Source organism: Diadema antillarum, unplaced genomic scaffold (assembly GCF_040938485.1).
Source record: "Diadema antillarum isolate AM-2024a unplaced genomic scaffold, OU_Dant_1.0 scf00000205, whole genome shotgun sequence".
Lineage (NCBI taxonomy): Eukaryota > Metazoa > Echinodermata > Echinoidea > Diadematoida > Diadematidae > Diadema > Diadema antillarum.
In genome coordinates this window covers 477724-497173 of record NW_027271094.1, presented here as the reverse complement: position 1 = coordinate 497173, position 19450 = coordinate 477724, and the positions used below count along the sequence as shown (strand labels likewise).

The window sequence follows — 19450 nt, the reverse complement described above, 5'->3', positions numbered from 1 at the left end:
ATCTGCCATCTTTGGTACCAAATTCTGTATACACTGAATAACGAAGATACAGCAATGAATACATATGACCTTTGACCCACCTTTGCACTCCCAAGATTGCATCTGATGAAATAGTGGTTATTTTGTGAAATGATTCTCGCGACATCGTCTATACGTGTGGAAAATATGGGAAAGATAGGACAGGTATTCACTAAGATACAAGATGAAACATTTATGACATTTGACCCTAATTTACATACCCAAGATGTTGTCCGATCTAGTAGTTGTTATTTTATGAAATAATGTACGAGACATGAACTAAACATGTGCAAAATATGGGGGTGATAGGGCGTGTTTTTCTTGAGTTATTGCAAAGAGAGTTGCAGAAAGAAAGAAATATCTCAATACATCGAAGATAAGCTTTAATTTCAACCAAGTTTTTTAACATGATTCCGACATTGTATGAAGAAAGGAAGGCACACATTCGATAGCGCACAGTCTCAGCTACAACATATTAAAATCGAGGAGAAATTCACCGAAGGGTAAGTGAGCTAGTGCTCGATAAAGACAATCATGTCAATTTTCACATTAAAGAAAATTCCCTCCCATAGAGATAACACGTCATAACGAAGATACAAAAAGAAGTACATATGACCTTTGACCTCAATTTGCAACAACAAGATGGCATCTGAGTAAAAAGTGGTTATTTTGTGAAATGATCCTTGTAACATGGTCTTTGCGTGTGCAAAATATGGGAAAGATAGGACATGTATTTACTAAGATACAGGGTAAAACACTTATGACCTTTGACCCTACTTTACATACCCAAGATGGTGTCCGATCAAGTAGTTGTTATTTTATGAAATAATGTACGTGACATGAACTAAACATGTGCAAAATATAGAAGTGATAGAGGCCGTTTTTCTTGAGTTATTGCAAAGAAAGTTGCAGAAAGAAAGAAATATCTCAATACATCGAAGATAAGCCTGAATTTCAACCCAATTTTTTGACGTGATTCCGACATCGTATGAAAAAACAAAGGGCACACTTACGGTAGCGTAAAGTCTCAGCTACAACATATTAAAATCTGGGAGAAATTTACCGAAGCTTAAGTGAGCTAGTGCTCGATAAAGATAGTCATGTCAATTTTCATTTCCAGAAAAACTGCACTCCCATAGAGATAACACGTAAACTGGTCAAATTTGACAAGATTACTTTTAATCCATTTTTACGAGGTGATACCGTTATCCAATCAAAATATTGTAATTTTATGTTTGAAAGAACATTAAATAAGCTACATCATACTGAAATCTGGGTGAAAATTGACAAAGGACTAGTGAGATACGCTCGAATGAACTTGAAATTTGATGACGTCATTTTGAAAATTTACTTTTTTTACTTTATTAAGAAATTTGATATCTTTTAATCATTTTGTCAGCATTGCCACCCCATGAAATGACATGTACAACTCATCAGCCTTCAAAATATGTACAGAAAATGGAGGGTCACCGTCCATCCTGACGAGTAAAATCGGATTTAAAATTGACAGTTTTTTGGCATAGTTGTACTGTATATCGCCATTGACGCGCGCGCGGAATTTCAACTTTGACGGGCCCGTATGACCTCATATTGAGTCAGATTGACTTGAAACTTGGTAGAAATATTCCTTGACATTTCAGGCAGCCGATAAATGTGAAAAAACGGGAAATTTCTATTGCATATGAGCTGTGCGTGCGTATATGAGCGCGCGCGTACGCGTCCGTCCAATTTTTTCAATTTTTCAAAAAATGCTCCAAATGGTCTGAAACGTGTGCAAAAAAATTTTGAGGTCGATTTGAGCATACAAATATTTTAACGCGCGCGTACGCGCGCGTTTTGAGATAAAAATGAATTTTGAGAATATGAGTTGAATCCACTTAACTTGAAATATATGTGACGTAAATTTCATTCAAATATTCTATTCCATTAATGAGATATGAATGAAAATGTGTTTTCATATAATGACGTCATAGTGACGTCACGGTCGACTGATCACAATGATACATTAGATTTGTCGTCTTTAGGACATGATGGATACATGGTATAAGTTTGAACTTCATAGGCATAGCACTTTCTGAGCTAACCTCTGCACAAATTTTGGGGAGAAATAAAGAAAAAAAAGAAGAAAGAATCCGTACAGATACAGAAGGTGATCCGAGAGGATACTCGGATCACCTAAATACTCAGTACATGTACTCATCATCCCCAAGCCAATAGGTACCACCGAGCTCATGATGTCATCACCTCACAATTTTTGATTGATCGTGTCCAAAAACAGACGAAAACTAGAGATTGTAATTTGTCATCACTGACAAATTAAGGTGATCCGATCTTTTTTTAATCAATGATTCGAGTCCTGATACTGCAAAGTCTCAGCTACAACATATTAAAATCTGAGAGAAATTCACCGAAGCATAAGTAAGATAGTGCTCGATAAAGAGAGTCCTGTCAATTTTCACATCTAAAAAAATTCCCTCCCATAGAGATAACACGTCATAGCGAAGATAGAAAAAGAAGTACATGTGACCTTTGACCCCACTTTGCACAGACAAGATGGCATCTGAGCAAAAAGTGGTTATTTTGTGAAATGATCCCTGTAACATGGTCTCTACGTGTGCAAAATATGGGAAAGATAGGACATGTATTCACCAAGATACAGGATGAAACATCTATGACCTTTGACCCTAATTTACATACCCAAGATGGCGTCTGATGAAGTAGTTGTTATTTTATGAAATAATTTTCGTGACATGAACTAAACATGTGCAAAATATGAAGGTGATAGGGGCTGTTTTTCTTGAGTTATTGCAAAGAAAGTTGCAAAAAGAAAGAAATATTTCAATACATCGAAGATAAACTTCAATTTCAACCAAGTTTTTTTCACGTGATCCCGACAACGTATGAAAAAACGAAGGGCACACTTACGATAGCCCTACATCTCAGCTACAACATATTAAAATCTTAGAGAAATTCACCGAAGCATAGGTGAGCTAGTGCTCGATAAAGATAGTCATGTCAATTTTCATTTCCATAAAAATTGCACTCCCATAGAGATTACACGTAAACTGGTCAAATTTGACAAGGTTACCTTCAATCCATTTTTTCGAGGTAATGTCGTCATCAAATCAAAATTGTTTTAGTATATTAATGAAAGAGTATTTCATAAGCTACAACATATTGAAATTTGGGTGAAAATTGGCAAAGGATTAGTGAGATACGTTCGAGTAAACTTGAAATTTGATGACGTCATTTTGAAAATTTACTTTTTTTACTTTATTAAGAAATTTGAAATCTTTTAATCATTTTATCAGCATAGCCAGCCCATGAAATGACATGTACAACTCATCAGCTTTCAGAATATGTAAAGAAAATTGGGGGTCACCGTCCATTCTGACGAGTACAATCCGATTTAAAATTGGCGGTTTTTTGGCATAGTTGCACTGTGTATCCCTATTGACGCGCGCGCGGAATTTCAACTTTGACGGGCCCGCATGACGTCATATTGAGTTGGATTGATTTGAAACTTGGTAGAAATATTCCTTGACATTTCAGATATCCGATCTGAGTGAAAAAACGGGAAATTTCTATTGCATATTAGCTGTGCGTGCGTATATGCGCGCACGCGTACGCGTCCGTCCGATTTTTTCAATTTTTCAAAAAATGCTCCAAATGGTCTAAAACGTGTCCAAAAAAATTTTGAGCTCGATTGGAGCATACAATTATTTGAACGCGCGCGTACGCGCACGTTCGAAGAGTACAGATGAATTTTGAGAACATGAGTAGAATCAACTTGATTCGAACTATATGTGAGGTAAATTTCATAGAAAAATTCCATTCCATTAATGAGATATGAATGAGAATGTGTTTTCATATAATGACGTCATAGTGACGTCACTTTCGACTGATCACTATGATTTTATTAGATCTGTCGTCTTTGGGACATGATACATATATGGTATAATTTTGACATTGATAGGATGAGGACTTTCTGAGCTAACCTCTACACAACATTTGAGGAGAAAGAACTTTTTTGTGACAACGGGAAGTTTAACACTAGAGATTGTAATTTGTCATCACTGACAAATTAAGGTGATCCGATTTTTTTTTATCAATGATTCGAGTCCTGATCGCAATAGGCATGACCATACAAGTTTCATCTGTGTTTAGAGACATTGGCCGTGTGATGTTTGCATTCTCATTTAGAAAAGGGAGTCATATCTGCCATCTTTGGTACCAAATTCTGTATACACTGAATAACGAAGATACAGCAATGAATACATATGACCTTTGACCCACCTTTGCACTCCCAAGATTGCATCTGATGAAATAGTGGTTATTTTGTGAAATGATTCTCGCGACATCGTCTATACGTGTGGAAAATATGGGAAAGATAGGACAGGTATTCACTAAGATACAAGATGAAACATTTATGACCTTTGACCCTAATTTACATACCCAAGATGTTGTCCGATCTAGTAGTTGTTATTTTATGAAATAATGTACGAGACATGAACTAAACATGTGCAAAATATGGGGGTGATAGGGCATGTTTTTCTTGAGTTATTGCAAAGAAAGTTGCAGAAAGAAAGAAATATCTCAATACATAGAAGATAAGCTTTAATTTCAACCAATTTTTTATCGTAATTCCGACATCGTATGAAAAAACGAAGGAAATGAAACGATAGCGCAAAGTCTCAGCTACAATATATTAAAATCTGGGAGAAATTCACCGAAGGGTAAGTGAGCTAGTGCTCGATAAAGACAATCATGTCAATTTTCACATTAAAGAAAATTCCCTCCCATAGAGATAACACGTCATAACGAAGATACAAAAAGAAGTACATATGACCTTTGACCTCAATTTGCACAGACAAGATGGCATCTGAGTAAAAAGTGATTATTTTGTGAAATGATCCTTGTAACATGGTCTTTGCGTGTGCAAAATATGGGAAAGATAAGACATGTATTCACTAAGATACAGGGTGAAACACCTATGACCTTTGACCCTAATTTACATACCCAAGATGGTGTCCGATCAAGTAGCTGTTATTTTATGAAATAATTCACGTGACATGAACTAAACATGTGCAAAATATAGAAGTGATAGAGGCCGTTTTTCTTGAGTTATTGCAAAGAAAGTTGCAGAAAGAAAGAAATATCTCAATACATCGAAGATAAGCCTGAATTTCAACCCAATTTTTTGACGTGATTTTGACATCGTATGAAAAAACGAAGGGCACACTTACGGTAGCGTAAAGTCTCAGCTACAACATATTAAAATCTGGGAGAAATTTACCGAAGCTTAAGTGAGCTAGTGCTCGATAAAGATAGTCATGTCAATTTTCATTTCCAGAAAAACTGCACTCCCATAGAGATAACACGTAAACTGGTCAAATTTGACAAGATTACTTTTAATCCATTTTTACGAGGTGATACCGTTATCCAATCAAAATATTGTAATTCTATGTTTGAAAGAACATTAAATAAGCTACATCATACTGAAATCTGGGTGAAAATTGACTAAGGACTAGTGAGATATGCTCGAATGAACTTGAAATTTGATGACGTCATTTTGAAAATTTACTTTTTTTACTTTATTAAGAAATTTGATATCTTTTAATCATTTTGTCAGCATTGCCACCCCATGAAATGACATGTACAACTCATCAGCTTTCAAAATATGTACAGAAAATGGGGGGTCACCGTCCATCCTGACGAGTAAAATCGGATTTAAAATTGGCAGTTTTTTGGCATAGTTGCACTGTATATCGCCATTGACGCGCGCGCGGAATTTCAACTTTGACGGGCCCGTATGACGTCATATTGAGTCGGATTGATTTGAAACTTGGTATAAATATTCCTTAACATTTCAGACATCCGATCAAAGTGAAAAAACTGGAAATTTCAATTGCACATGAGCTGTGCGTGCGTATATGCGCGCGCGCGTACGCGTCCGTCCGATTTTTTCAATTTTTCAAAAAATGCTCCAAATGGTCTGAAACGTGTGCAAAAAAATTTTGAGCTCGATTGGAGCATACAAATATTTCAACGCGCGCGTACGCGCACGTTTTAAGAGAATATATGAATTTTGAGAACATGAGTAGAATGCGCATAATTTGAAATATATGTGACGTAAATTTCATTGAAAAATTTCATTCCATTAATGAGATATGATTGAGAATGTGTTTTCATATAATGACGTCATAGTGACGTCACGGTCCACTGATCACAATGATACATTAGATTTGTCGTCTTTGGGACATGATGCATACATGGTATAATTTTGAAATTGATAGGCAGCGGACTTTCTGAGCTAACCTCTGCACAACTTTTGCGGAGAAATAAAGAAAGAAAGAAGAAGAAAGAATCCGTACAGATACAGAAGGTGATCCGAAGGATACTCGGATCACCTAATTATAGATGTATATCTTTCTGCTATAAAGGAATATAACTCCCCTAATTTCCAGTATCCAATTCTGATCAAATTTTCATTATAAAATTGTTATACATATAGGCCTATATGTATTTACATACATGTACTTAATATTTTCAGACTAACTTAAATTTTAAGTGGTCAAAAATTTCTCTTTACAACAGCTAATTGTTACATCATTCTGGACATAATTATCTTTATATTGCAGCACATGTTCAAGTGTATAACTTCAGTGTTTTGTTGTTGTTGTTGTTTTTGGATACAAGTGTTTTCGGGTATCTTATACCTACATGTACCAACAAGAAACACACTATCTCTCACACACAGTCCCATATAATTATTCAAAATAGATACCAGTGCTTAGTCTAGAATATGGCATTTACTTGGATTATAATGAGATATTGGACAAATAATGCTTATGATTAAAGTGACAGAAAATAAAGTAAAAATTTCAGTCAAGCATAATTATTATATCCATATGTACGATACCAATTATACACACAGCATATCAACTGCATCAATTGACACACTGCGGTAGGCCTACCCTCAGGCATGTTACAGAACAGTGATACAAAGTCGGTGCCTATATATTTCCATATCTGAATGTCTACATAAGCCATACAGCCATTTTATTCAACTGAATAAAATCTGAATATATTCCACATATAAATATATTCCATATAAATATTTCCATGCGAAATCATACCATGTGTGGCTGGCTCAAGTTCTTGCAGTCACAGCTCTTTCAAAAGACAAGTGTACAGCATAGTCTTTCTGGACCAATGATGGAGTCAAGACAAAACAAAACTTTCACACATTAAACATAATAAGTCTGGAAGCAAAACTAAACTGCTGTTACACCCTATACAAAGTAATAAAAATACACAGTTGTAAGAAAACAAATTGATTGAGAAAGGTACACAATTAATGGGAAGCTATTTACTGGATAATACTGTGAATCGTATACATGTCACAAATCTTGTGGTGTCCAAAAAGAACAAAGAGTCATTTATGAACACAACAAAAGGATTCAGCACATGCTACTCTGACAAAAAAGTTAATCAGACACTGAATATCTGAATGATATAACAGTATAGGGAAATACTCATTTTCTCTAAACTGACTTTAGTGCATATTAACACACAAGCATTACATGTAAAATATGGCCATTATAAAGATATCAAATGCATAATGATATTGTGGTATATTCGATATATATATATATATATATATATATATATATATATACCATCTTGGAATTTTCCACGTGTTGGAATTATTATGTTGTAATTATTAGAGGAAAGAGTCTCAAGTACGCCATGGATCGAACGATTACAAAATTTTGTAATAAAAAATTTTGTAATCGTTGGATCCATGGCGTACTTGAGACTCTTTCTTCTAATATATATATATATATATACATATGATATTAATAAAAGGGGTATCTATAATGTCCCTTACCATTCAATCTGAGTGCTCAAAGGGCACATAAAAAAAATCCTCACACAACATAAAGAGCATAACACAACTAGATTTACTTTCAACAAATTTCAATGATAATGGCTGGCATACAAAGTACATAGTAACATTTCACACAAAATAAAGATTGTTGTGAAATCATTAAATGATATAATATAGCACAGAATATTTCTTACTAAATATTTCTACATATTTCAGCTCTGTATGTTCATATATTGCTCTTGTTTTATGTTCTCGCTGTCATTGTGTCAGCAGTGACATGGCAATGGCATGCCATGCAAGTAATGTACATTTACTTGAAGGAAAACAATATATTTCAGATAAAATTTGAGCAGCCACATACAAAACTAATACATATAACAGTGTATTTCAGTTATGAAGTGTCACACATTTATGTGAAAATGCAAAACAAAATATGAAGCCCGCACTTTTGCCCATTATAGACAAAGCGAACAAATAAGCTCTCATTTTCAGGGTCACTGAATACCTGGTCCAAACACATTTAGTAATCTTATTGCTTTTCCATCTATGAAGCTTCAGTTCCATTGTTTTGAAAGATGTTGAAACTTCATAAATATAGTTACAACTGAAACTACAAATAATGTATGATCAGTCTTGAAATAAGGTAAAAATGGGATACCCAGCATTTCCTGGCAGAGATGATTAACAAATTAAAAAGTATTCACAGATCAAAAAATTTTTTCATGATGATAGCAGTCAATGCAGCAGCTGCAGCAGACACAGACATCCAATGAAGGATTTTCCTTCCATAATGGTAGCCAAGATTGAACCTGGCTACTGAGGTGACAAACTCCCTATTGATGCCTTTGAACGATTCTGTCTGACCAAGCCAACCACCAGTTGAAGTGTCACGCAGTCCCTTCAGGAAGCTCATGAGGTCTAAAAAGATCCAAGTTGTGACTTCGTTGTGACATTTGAACAAAAGTGAACTATTCATGAATTAAAGAATGCATCAGAGAGCCAGCACATTTAATAACCAAGATCAGGAATATCCAATGCAAACACTAAAACATGAATAAATCATTCTTAAAAATTAGCAGTACCCAAAAGTGGCCTTGCACACACTCATATGTCATTTCAGTTTTACATGCAATACCTAACAGTCATATTATGCTTGTACATGTAAGGCCCCATGCTCATTCTGCATCTTAAAAGAAAATCATCGGAGCTTTGTGGATGATTTGAACTGCAAGATCAAACTCTGTAGTAATTCTTACAACCTCAAATTATATTCTACAGTTTCTCACCTGTGCCTCCTGTACCTGTCAATCCCTGATCACCAGTTGAAGCATCTGTCTTTTTCTCATTTGCCATTAGGACAATGAACCTTTTAGGCATGCCAAACAGAGAAGACATAGATCATTTTGATATTTTCTTAATGTGTTCTGAAAAGCACTTCATATGAAAATATCTTGATTCAACAAAGATGTGCAATCACCTCTTATTTCAGTGTACCATAGTTTCTTTAGGAAATACTTCTCTACTCTACTCGAGTCACAACTGTGAAAAAAATTGCTCTGTCAGTCCTAACAAAATTATCTTCATTTCTTTCAGTGCTTCAGAACCATTTGCCTTCATATTTATTTTAGGTTATATGTTTCCAGTCATAATGTGCAACTTGAGTTGAAAGGAAGCCCAGTTGTTGTTGTTGGGTTGGGGTTTTTTTGGCAAAATTCCAACACAATTCATTCATATATGTTTTCATATTTGCAGCTTGAGTTTGTCTTAGTGGGGCACAATGATCCTTTGTGTTTGCTATCATCATAAATTCCCTGGCAGAAATTCCATACAGCAGCCATACAAACTCTTATCTCAGTTAACAAGAGAAACAAAATAATAGCATTAGATACTATATTCAAAGTTACTGGTTAAAAAAAAAAGTTGACCAGAATTGAGGAATCAATGCATTATCAAAAACTTTCACAAACCTTGTGACTATCTGAAGATGGGCATCCCTGAATGACCGTATCGCTTCCAAACAGGCATTGAAACTCTCCATTGCTTTAGCTGACCCACTGGAACTGACTGTATCAAGATTATAACCAGAGAAATGCTCATGTACATTGACCTACTATTGCAAGCACTTTATGTTTTGTTTACTGTTGTTGTTGTTTTTTTATTCAAACTTTTCCAATAGGATTCAAAAATTTTAATTTTCTTGCACCTTACTTCCCAAATTTTTAAAGTTTGTTTACTATACGTCGATTAGGAAAGAGTAAAATACAAAATCTCAATACTGAAATCATCTTTTTACTGGTGCAAATTTGCGAAAATGTAATACAGGCCATATATATTAAGTGACCATTCTATCTTTCCTCAGCTGTCTGAAACAAGAAAAACAAATGTCAACATTCTTGAGACTGGGTTAAAAGTGAAAAATACTGTGGAAAAACAATTCCAGAACTAACTCTCAAAGAGCTGAATAAACATGAGAAAAACAATGGAGTCACCATTGCAGGAAGCAAAAAATGTGAAAAACTGTACAAACCCATGATTTTTCTTACCAAACTCTCTCACAGATGGTCCTTTTTTGATGGTTCTGATCAATTCTCTATGAGATTTGGGTGCGTAGTTGAGGAAGTGGTCCCGTGACACTTCTAAGTTGATCAAAATTAAAGATAGAAGTACAGTCTCAAAATAATCTGACTTGTTTTAACCATATGCTTCAAGGAAATTTGACGGTAGCACCATATTCTTGTCAAACTTCATGAACTCTTCATAATTATTCAGTGATGTGTATAAGACAAGCAGTTAACAGTAGAATTAGAAGCATTATAATGACTAACTGGCTGAAATTAGTAACACCTGGCAAGAATCATGTCATCTGAATCAGGTATCAAGGTACACATTTAAGATTATTGATACAGGAGAAAATTCATGCAATACTACAGGCAGGCAGTTCTCCTGCATACTTATACATTAACCAAAATAGACTGATTCAATAAATTGAATCTGAAAAATAGCAATGTGTATACACAAGAAATGTTGTGTTAATATATGAATAAGCAATACCCCCAAGCAGGCAGTTCTCCTGCATAGCTTAAGGGGGGCAACCTAATAAAATATATTATTCCCCACCTTTTTCCAAGACTGGGAAATATGTGTTCACCAAACGCATGACCAGCTGCTTCAATAAGGATTATACTTTGAACAACTCCATTTTCATCACATATCAGAATGTTTATTTGCTTGAAAAACTGTGAAGACAATAAATAAAAAAAAGAAAAACACTATTTCCATATTTTGATTGAAATGTCATGACATGACAATGGGGTTACCTTCATTAGTATTGTGTACAATCCCAAATGCAGCATCCAGACATGGAAGTGTACAGCTCTGGGCAGCACTTAGTCCTGTGAACTGTTAAGAACACAAATTCAGTGTCAAGGAAATAAATTCACTGGCAAGAACACATATCACTGACAAGGGACACAAATTCAATGTAAGGAATATAAATTTACTGTCAAGAACATATACTCACTGAACTGACAGGAACACAAATTCAATTTAAGGAATATAAAGTTACTGTCAAGATCATCATATCCACCGACAAAAACACAAATTCAATGTAATGAATTTCACTGTCAAGAACACATATTCACTGACGAGGACACAAATTAAATGTAAAGAAATTACAAATTTTCACTATTAGAAAGTCGAATCCACACCAAATTGATTTTGTTAGATGGTATAAAACAGATGAACAGAATGCTAGAAATGCTATCCCTGTCAGATTCAAAATAAGAAAATTCTGCCATTTTCAAGTTTCAAACATTTTTGCCAACAAAATAGGGATACAACCACTTATGGTATGCCAATCAAGTGGAGTTATTATGTCATCAAATCACTCTGGTTGGTGCACACAAACATGATAAACAACAACAAAACACTTGCTTCATTTGATTGTTTAGCAGTTAGAATAATTTTCTCTAAAAGTTATTATTGCTAGCTAATTACTGCAAATCAACAAAAAACAACAACATAAGAGTGATATGATCTCTTTAAATTGAATTTACTGTCAAAAATCCGAAATGTTGAGGAAAAATTGTGTGCAGACTTGGTTCGAATAAAATTTACGAAGCCATAACAGTAGGCCCCTACTCACAGAAAATGGCTCAGTGGAGACGCCTTCATAAATGAGACCTTTCAAGTTTTTCCTCTTGAATGGATCGGAGTCCCATCTATGGATAAAAAGAGGGGGAGCATGCTAGCTTTAGACAGCTAATATCCTTGCTTTAGTGGTAGTAAACTTCATGTACGATACATAACTAAAAATATGACATATATGTTAACAATAATGACCCATTCAAATCTGATTCATCTATTATTCCGTGATTGATTGATGTCATTCAGAAACTTGCCAACATGCTTGAATACTCCACCTCTGTTAACAGTACCTAGTTCCATTATGCATTACTTAAAACTTGAAACAAAGAAAGTAGAATTATATCTAAAGCCAATGCACCACACACCAGGTATTAAGAGGACTGATTTTTTTTTAATATGTCTATTGTAGTCACACTGCAAGAATCAGAGTGTCACATCAACAGCATCAGAACACTATACCGCAAAACATCGAACCAGTTGATTTGTTACGTGTGGAGAAAGTCTAACAATTCAGCAGAAACCTTTTGGGTGGACCCACTGATTTTGATGACATGCGTGCACTTACGTAAATTTGTACACTAATAATCCTCGTGATATTGTGAACAATATCTGAACAGAAAGCACATAAAAAGTAACCTTGGAAAGTTTAAGATCTGTGTTATCTCATATACCCAAGATTGTCTTTCAACTACAACAGAAGCTGACATGGGAAGTATAACTCACCCACGTATGAAAGGTCGAAAAACATTGAAGAACACTTGCGGCTGGCAACACTCTGAACATAGACAGAGAATCAACTGAAAGATCACTAAATTAAGCAAAATTACAATCGTACCATTTTTATATTTGCTTTCCCAGGTGAAAGTTCATAATTTAATGATTCATTTTACAAGCAATACTTCCATATTGACATGTAAAATGTGAGCTATGCAGTAAGTTGAGACACTAGTCTAACTTACCATTGTTTTCTAAGAATATGTTATCTTCCAAGAGTAAATGCAACAACAATACATACAACTACATTCATGTGAGCTGTACGTGTGCAGACATATTATTTCTCATTAAACATGATTATTTTCATCACCATACAGTCATTTATTGTCTTCTGTTCTTTAAACTGCGTCCATTATAGCACTTTCATGTCTTCTTACACTAAAGAGGGTGCCTTTGGCAGTTTATTGCTCTTCTAATATAACAGAGCTAATTCGTAAAGCTAATTCCAACATAACAACATCTACCTTCGTATTTATTAGAGAAACATTAATCATCTGACCTGGCATTCTCCTCAAGCTTTTCCTCATCTGGCACACAGTATTTTCTATTTTTGAGAGCTCTTCCACCACCACCTCTACAGACTTTTGCTCGCAAGCCTCCAAGGAAATGGAAGACAATAAAATGAGAGAATCCATAAATTAGACAGAGGCCGGGAGTTTTTATGAACAGCTCATTCTTACAGAGACTCACTGTCAAAATGCAGCTGCAGCGTTATATGTTTTTCTATGTCCATTTACTGTAAGTTAGAGCTGTAGAGCAGGATAAAACTTTTCATTGAAGTGTTTCTGGACTCTTTGGCCTTACTCAAATAAGAAGAAAGGCAAATGTGTCAAACTAAATCCCATTTGTAACAACTACTCCAACTACCATCTCCCAAATGAATAATAACAAAATAAATAAGTGAATAAATTGTCAAAGCCTGTGGGAGCAGCATGGCTACATACTGCCAAGGTATCTTTTTTCCCTAAATCAGAGTAATGAGCATTTCACATGCTCAAGAAATCACATGATCATCTCTCAAAAACCATTTACACTAAAGTATGTATGGTAACTGAAATTCCACCCTTGCAAGATTCCTAACATAGACAATGGTACATAAGTATTAATGTTCCTAATCATGCACAGACCACATGGTGTCAAGAAACGTGTCAAGAATCAGGTCATTTCCCCCACCACTGCTTACAATGGTCTGGGATCAACTATTATGCCAATTCTATCTACAGCATCGTGATTTGGATGCTGCATCATATATGCCATTTCTTTACCAACATCGTCAATATATAATACTAGCAAAACATATTATCAAGAGAAATGCATCACATTAAAAAAGCAGTAAAATTTCAAGAAGGTGATAAAATATTGATTATTACCATGATGGCTTCTTCTTCTGCAAGGAGCAACTTAATATTCAATGAAAAGTCCTCATTAATATAACATCTGATTTTGACTTTTAAAAATATTCAAATCAGAAATGACCTTGTTGGCAAATAGGGAACTATACTGCTCGAAAATGTAAATGTGGGGAACATTATACCTTTTGCATCTTAATAATGCTTGTCAGGGCTGGTGCAAAGTCCAATTCTACCTGAGCAGTGGTACAGTAAAACCAGGACTCATCCATGCCAGCACGAAGATTGACAATGGAATCCATGTTGCTAAAAAGTAAACAATAAATCAGTTTATAACCTGTCTCAAAGACTGCCTTATATACTGTAACTGCAGACAACCCAAAGTGAGAACAGTGTGGAAAGCAAGATCCCTTGGATGAACAATAAAGAATTTCATTACTTCTGTTTGCAAATCAATAGACTGATAACTGAACTACAGTACTAGTATACCTACTCTCTGATTGGCAAGGTATATATATATTTTTAAGTTAATTTATGTTTGTATTTGATTTTTATGTGAAGCATTTGACCAATGTATTCTGAACCAATCTCTATGTACTAGGTTTAAAAGCCTAGAACTGTCTAGCATGCTTTTAATTGGGAATGCCTGCAATCTGAACTTTGAGGTCAATTATCTTAAACATTTGTGTATATTGACTTGCTGATTTTCCTTACATTTTTGTCTGGTAGGTTCATTGATGTTATGAAAGGGAGACGATCGCATAAAATGCTTATGACTGGAAGGCTTTGGACCCTATGATACAAATTACATTTTTCTTTACTCTTTACTCTTTATTTTATATTCATTCTTCATAACTCACTCAAGCTTCACTGGCCCTTTGGGGTCTTTCAGCTTCCAGTTCAGAAGGATGAAGCTGTACATGTTGATGGAAGGGGGTACCTCAAGTCTGGTAGCTACAGCCATATAAGGGACCGCCACACACCTAGGAAGGACCTGGGAAGTGATGACAGAGACAGATAGTGAGGGAGAGTTCCTGGTCTGACTTCCCCTTGGTATGACTTTCCCAGCCATAATGTAACCCACAAAAAATTAAGACAGTGTCAGTAACATCATGGAGCTATCAGCTCCATAGTAACATTTTCATTTCATTCCATTCATGAAATATCCACACAAATTAAATTTGCAACATACACCTCGAGATCAATATGAAAATTCAGTGTATACAGATTTTAAATACAGAACTATATTTCATGAAATACAAATCGAATGGCCTTAAATCAGTATCTCACATTCATATTGGATAATTACGATAATGTGCGAGGGAATTCAACTTACAAAAAGGCAGACCTATGATTTATCAACGAACCACGATTTCATTACATTACAACAAATAGTTCACATGGTCATACACAGAAGAACACAACTTTTTTTTTTAAATTTATTTATTCACCACTCATGGGTTGGATGACCCTATTCAGCCAATGGCTGTTTTTCATAGGGTCCACAAGAACACATAAGAATGGTGTGAGATCATAATCCTGACAATATTGTGTTTTCAGCTCTTGTAAATTACAGAAGAAAGACAAAGAATTTGATAACTGATTTGTATGATTTGTAGCTTCATAATCACCTCTGGCACTCCATCATCTCCCTCACACCAAACATAGCCATAGGTGATGCATGTTAGAAAGACAAGAGCGGCTTTCCATTCACTATCGTAAACAAGCCTGGTGTGGTCAAGAAGAGGCAGCTGTAAGATTCAAAAAGACATTGCTAACATTACAAGAGCTGATTTTGGTAGACCGATAAGTAATTTTTTTTCATATCATGCAAATCATATTTGAAAGTGTAATACATCTTTGCCATGGATTGATCTTCTTCCATACGAAGAGCTAACATCTCTTCTCAAAATTTGAGGATATTCCCTGAGTTAATTACGGATTTCTGTTATCTGAAAAGAAATGCTAACTTGCATAGCACATATTGGCCTTATGTATATTCTCTTCATTCAAATACATATTACAGTTTTGTATTAATACACAGGCATCCCAGAATACATCTCGATTCTGTCGATAATGACAATCTTAAGTCACAAGTAACTATTATCAAGATATGAAAATCATTCCACACAATTCATTAGTTCCTTAATCCCTCACCTATAATAAGAATTACATTACTTTGATACTGAAACACTAGTGGGACCATAATTGAATAATTCATGTGGACGAAATTAACCAATAGCAGGATAATTGCCTATGTAGAGCAAACAAATATACATCCATTCCTTAATTTGTCATTATGGATGTTAAAGGTAGGGAATCCCATTTGCACGCCTTAAATGAAGAGCTGTATAAATACAGTGGTATGTTGAAGAGAGTATCATTTTAGAAACTCCCATAAAGTATTGAAAGCGGAAGGTAACATTTAGTACATTTTTTTGACCGTTAGATTTTGAATGGAATTGTTTTCGGGGCTCACCGTAAATTCCAGTACATTACTAGGCTACCTTTGCAGACCCATGTACTGAATCATGTGTGTCCATCATGTATATTTTGTAAAGAAAGTTCATCAACACTTACAAACATTTCTATATACATTCTTGCCACACACTCTATATGTTATTACATCAGCTCTCGTACTTTTAGATTTGTGTTTATAGATCACAAATACAGAAGAATGCAACAAAAAGGCTTAAGTGTGGCTGACACACAGAACTACTGAGTAGTTGAACTTTGAGCATTATTCAAATTTTAGATAACTGTTGACTTCCAAATTTCTAAGCAGTGGCCTAAGCAAGTCCCCTGAGGTTCATATTTAATGTTTTGCTGCATTTTGGGAGGTCTGTAAAAGGTATCCCCTACCTTTAAATCATGAAGCTACTGGTACAGCTGTAGCTCCATGGTTCATCATTGATTTGATAAGTCAAGAGCCCACAAAATGAAGTAACCACCAAGCTTGATATTGTAACAGGTTCTCACCGAGTGCACCTGTGCCCTCATTAAGCCGCTCTGTAGGACGAGTGTTGAAGTTTGATAGGCCAAGTCTTCCCATGGCTTGAAGTATGCTGGTAGATGGGTCTATAATGTAATTACAGATTGTATGCAACTATAGAAATTAATGAGAACTCTTTTAAAAGGAATGACCCATATAGAGGAAGAAAACATAATATACTTCAATATCTGCTGTTCACTTCTGAGCTATTTGTAAGAGTCATACATCTCTTTTGTTGTGTTTGCAAATGTATAAATATTCAATGACACTTAATTCAACAAAATGTATTCCAAATATTCATCTCTTCTACCCCACTTTTTCAAAACACTCACTCTATGAGTGCAATTCAGATGAATGAGATGCCCAATTAATATACACTGTGTATTTTATTACTTTATACTATAAATAGGTTATTATGAGGTGGAAGAGGTGCACAGGAAAATATCAAGAAATGTTCACAATCTGTTTTGTAAGGAATAATTTGGATAGATTTGAAAGAATTGAATCATCTTGATCCATTGTACAGAAACTCCAAGGAAACAGAAATTGAGCCTGGTTATATGCCATCTAGAGATCCTGTTGGTCAAGTGCACAGAAAAAAAAGTAGAATCTGTAAAATATGTCTTATATCTACCATTAATATACACAGTATATACATATCAACAAATGAATATATGTACAAAGAGAGAGAGGGGAGAGGGAGAGAGAGAGAGGGAGGGAGAGGAAGGGAGGGGGAGACACACATGTTTACAATACTGGTATATATGATACATAATTCCCAAGACAGGATCCTCCTCTCAGAGACTTTATAAGTTTATATACTATAGTATCTTAATTGATTTTTTGCAACCACTGATGCTGGGAAAGCAGCACCAGCAACTGATTTAATATTGTATGCATAAACCCCCAACCTACAGGCTTTTAGGTACCTATTCTTGTAAATATCACAGTATCATAATCTACTATCAATCAGAAGGTGATAGAAAGAATTCTTAATTCTTACCTTGATCACCCCCCCCCCCCCCATTATATCCTAGCTGAAATCCTCCATATCATGCTATTGCTCAAAATTGGAAGGTTCTGTGAAATAAAATGAACTACGCAGGGGCACATTTGCACTATCTATATGTATACTTCATCATGCATCCCTCCAGCCACTTCATATCTTATACTACAAGGAACGAAATAGATACGTGTAATGACCCAGGCATTGGACCTTATGACAGGTGGGTATGTTACTTCTGTGATGTTTATACTCCTTCACTTACCGCTGGATTCTGATCCACAAAACCAAAGAGTGGCGACGTTTTGAAATCTTCCAACCTCGAGACTACTTCAGCTCTCTCGCCTCCACTTGCCATCTCTATACAGCACGTTGAGTCGATGCAAGAGGCAGTGCGATTCCACAATTATTATCAGGGTCAGGAAGCTAGAAAATACCGTAACTCCGCAATGTGTACCGTACCGAATGGCAGTCAATATAATGTACCGGTATGATGTGACTGCATGGTTTGCGCTGGCGGATCCCACCACGTTCGGTCTCTGTTTACATACGAAGCCGACGAAGTCACGGGATTACACGCTGCACGCTGAGCTGCTATTGAGCATTTAATAGCGACCAGAGATATTGTTAATTTCCAGCTAAAGAATTAAAATAAGTCGAAATTCGAACATTTGGCGGTCTATATATTCGTATCATATCACAATTAATGCATTCAAATAGTAAAGTGAAATTCAGGACATCGTGCACTCGCATCTATATCGCTCCAACGACATCAATGTAATAGATTATGTAACACACTCGCTGGGTTCATACAGATTCACAAGTAGACTGATAGACACGTGTAGGCATTAGTCACGCGCAGCTGGTCATGTTTACTCATTTTTTTCCCCTTCAAGTCGATTATAAAGTCATAAACGTGTTCATCCATGTTCATATAGGAGTGTATTGGTTAAATTGTTTTCAAATGTATCAAATGCTAATTGTACCAAATTACAATGATGATAATAATACTATATAATGATAATGATGGTGATGATGATGATTATGATGATGATAATAATGATGATAATAATAATGATAATAATAATAATAATAATAATAATAATAATAATAATAATAATAATAATAATGATAATAATAAAAATAATAATTATATAAATTAATAAAAAAAACCTTATTTAGCGCTTACACTGTTTCTATAAGCCCAAGCCATGTACTCGATACATGTACATAATTGTTAATGTTATAGATCCTATACATGCACAGGCTGAAAT

At 35.1% G+C, this 19450-nt stretch overlaps 2 protein-coding genes across 2 annotated transcripts; both read right to left on the bottom strand.

Annotated features, from left to right (window-relative positions):
- Positions 1-7912: 7912 nt before the first annotated feature.
- Positions 7913-10549, bottom strand: LOC139723990 (indoleamine 2,3-dioxygenase 1-like). Its single transcript, XM_071635188.1, has 4 exons — positions 10456-10549; positions 9880-9976; positions 9199-9278; positions 7913-8830 (listed from the first exon to the last, which is right to left on the bottom strand). The coding sequence occupies exons 2-4, from the start codon at positions 9948-9950 to the stop codon at positions 8613-8615; spliced, it is 369 nt and encodes a 122-aa protein (XP_071491289.1). The 5' UTR covers positions 9951-9976; positions 10456-10549; the 3' UTR covers positions 7913-8612.
- Positions 10550-11206: 657 nt separating this feature from the next.
- LOC139724026 (indoleamine 2,3-dioxygenase 2-like) lies at positions 11207-18534 on the bottom strand. Its single transcript, XM_071635225.1, has 9 exons — positions 18442-18534; positions 17161-17259; positions 15813-15932; positions 15042-15175; positions 14367-14487; positions 13332-13428; positions 12782-12833; positions 12057-12132; positions 11207-11311 (listed from the first exon to the last, which is right to left on the bottom strand). The coding sequence occupies exons 1-9, from the start codon at positions 18532-18534 to the stop codon at positions 11207-11209; spliced, it is 897 nt and encodes a 298-aa protein (XP_071491326.1).
- Between the last annotated feature and the right edge of the window lie 916 nt (positions 18535-19450).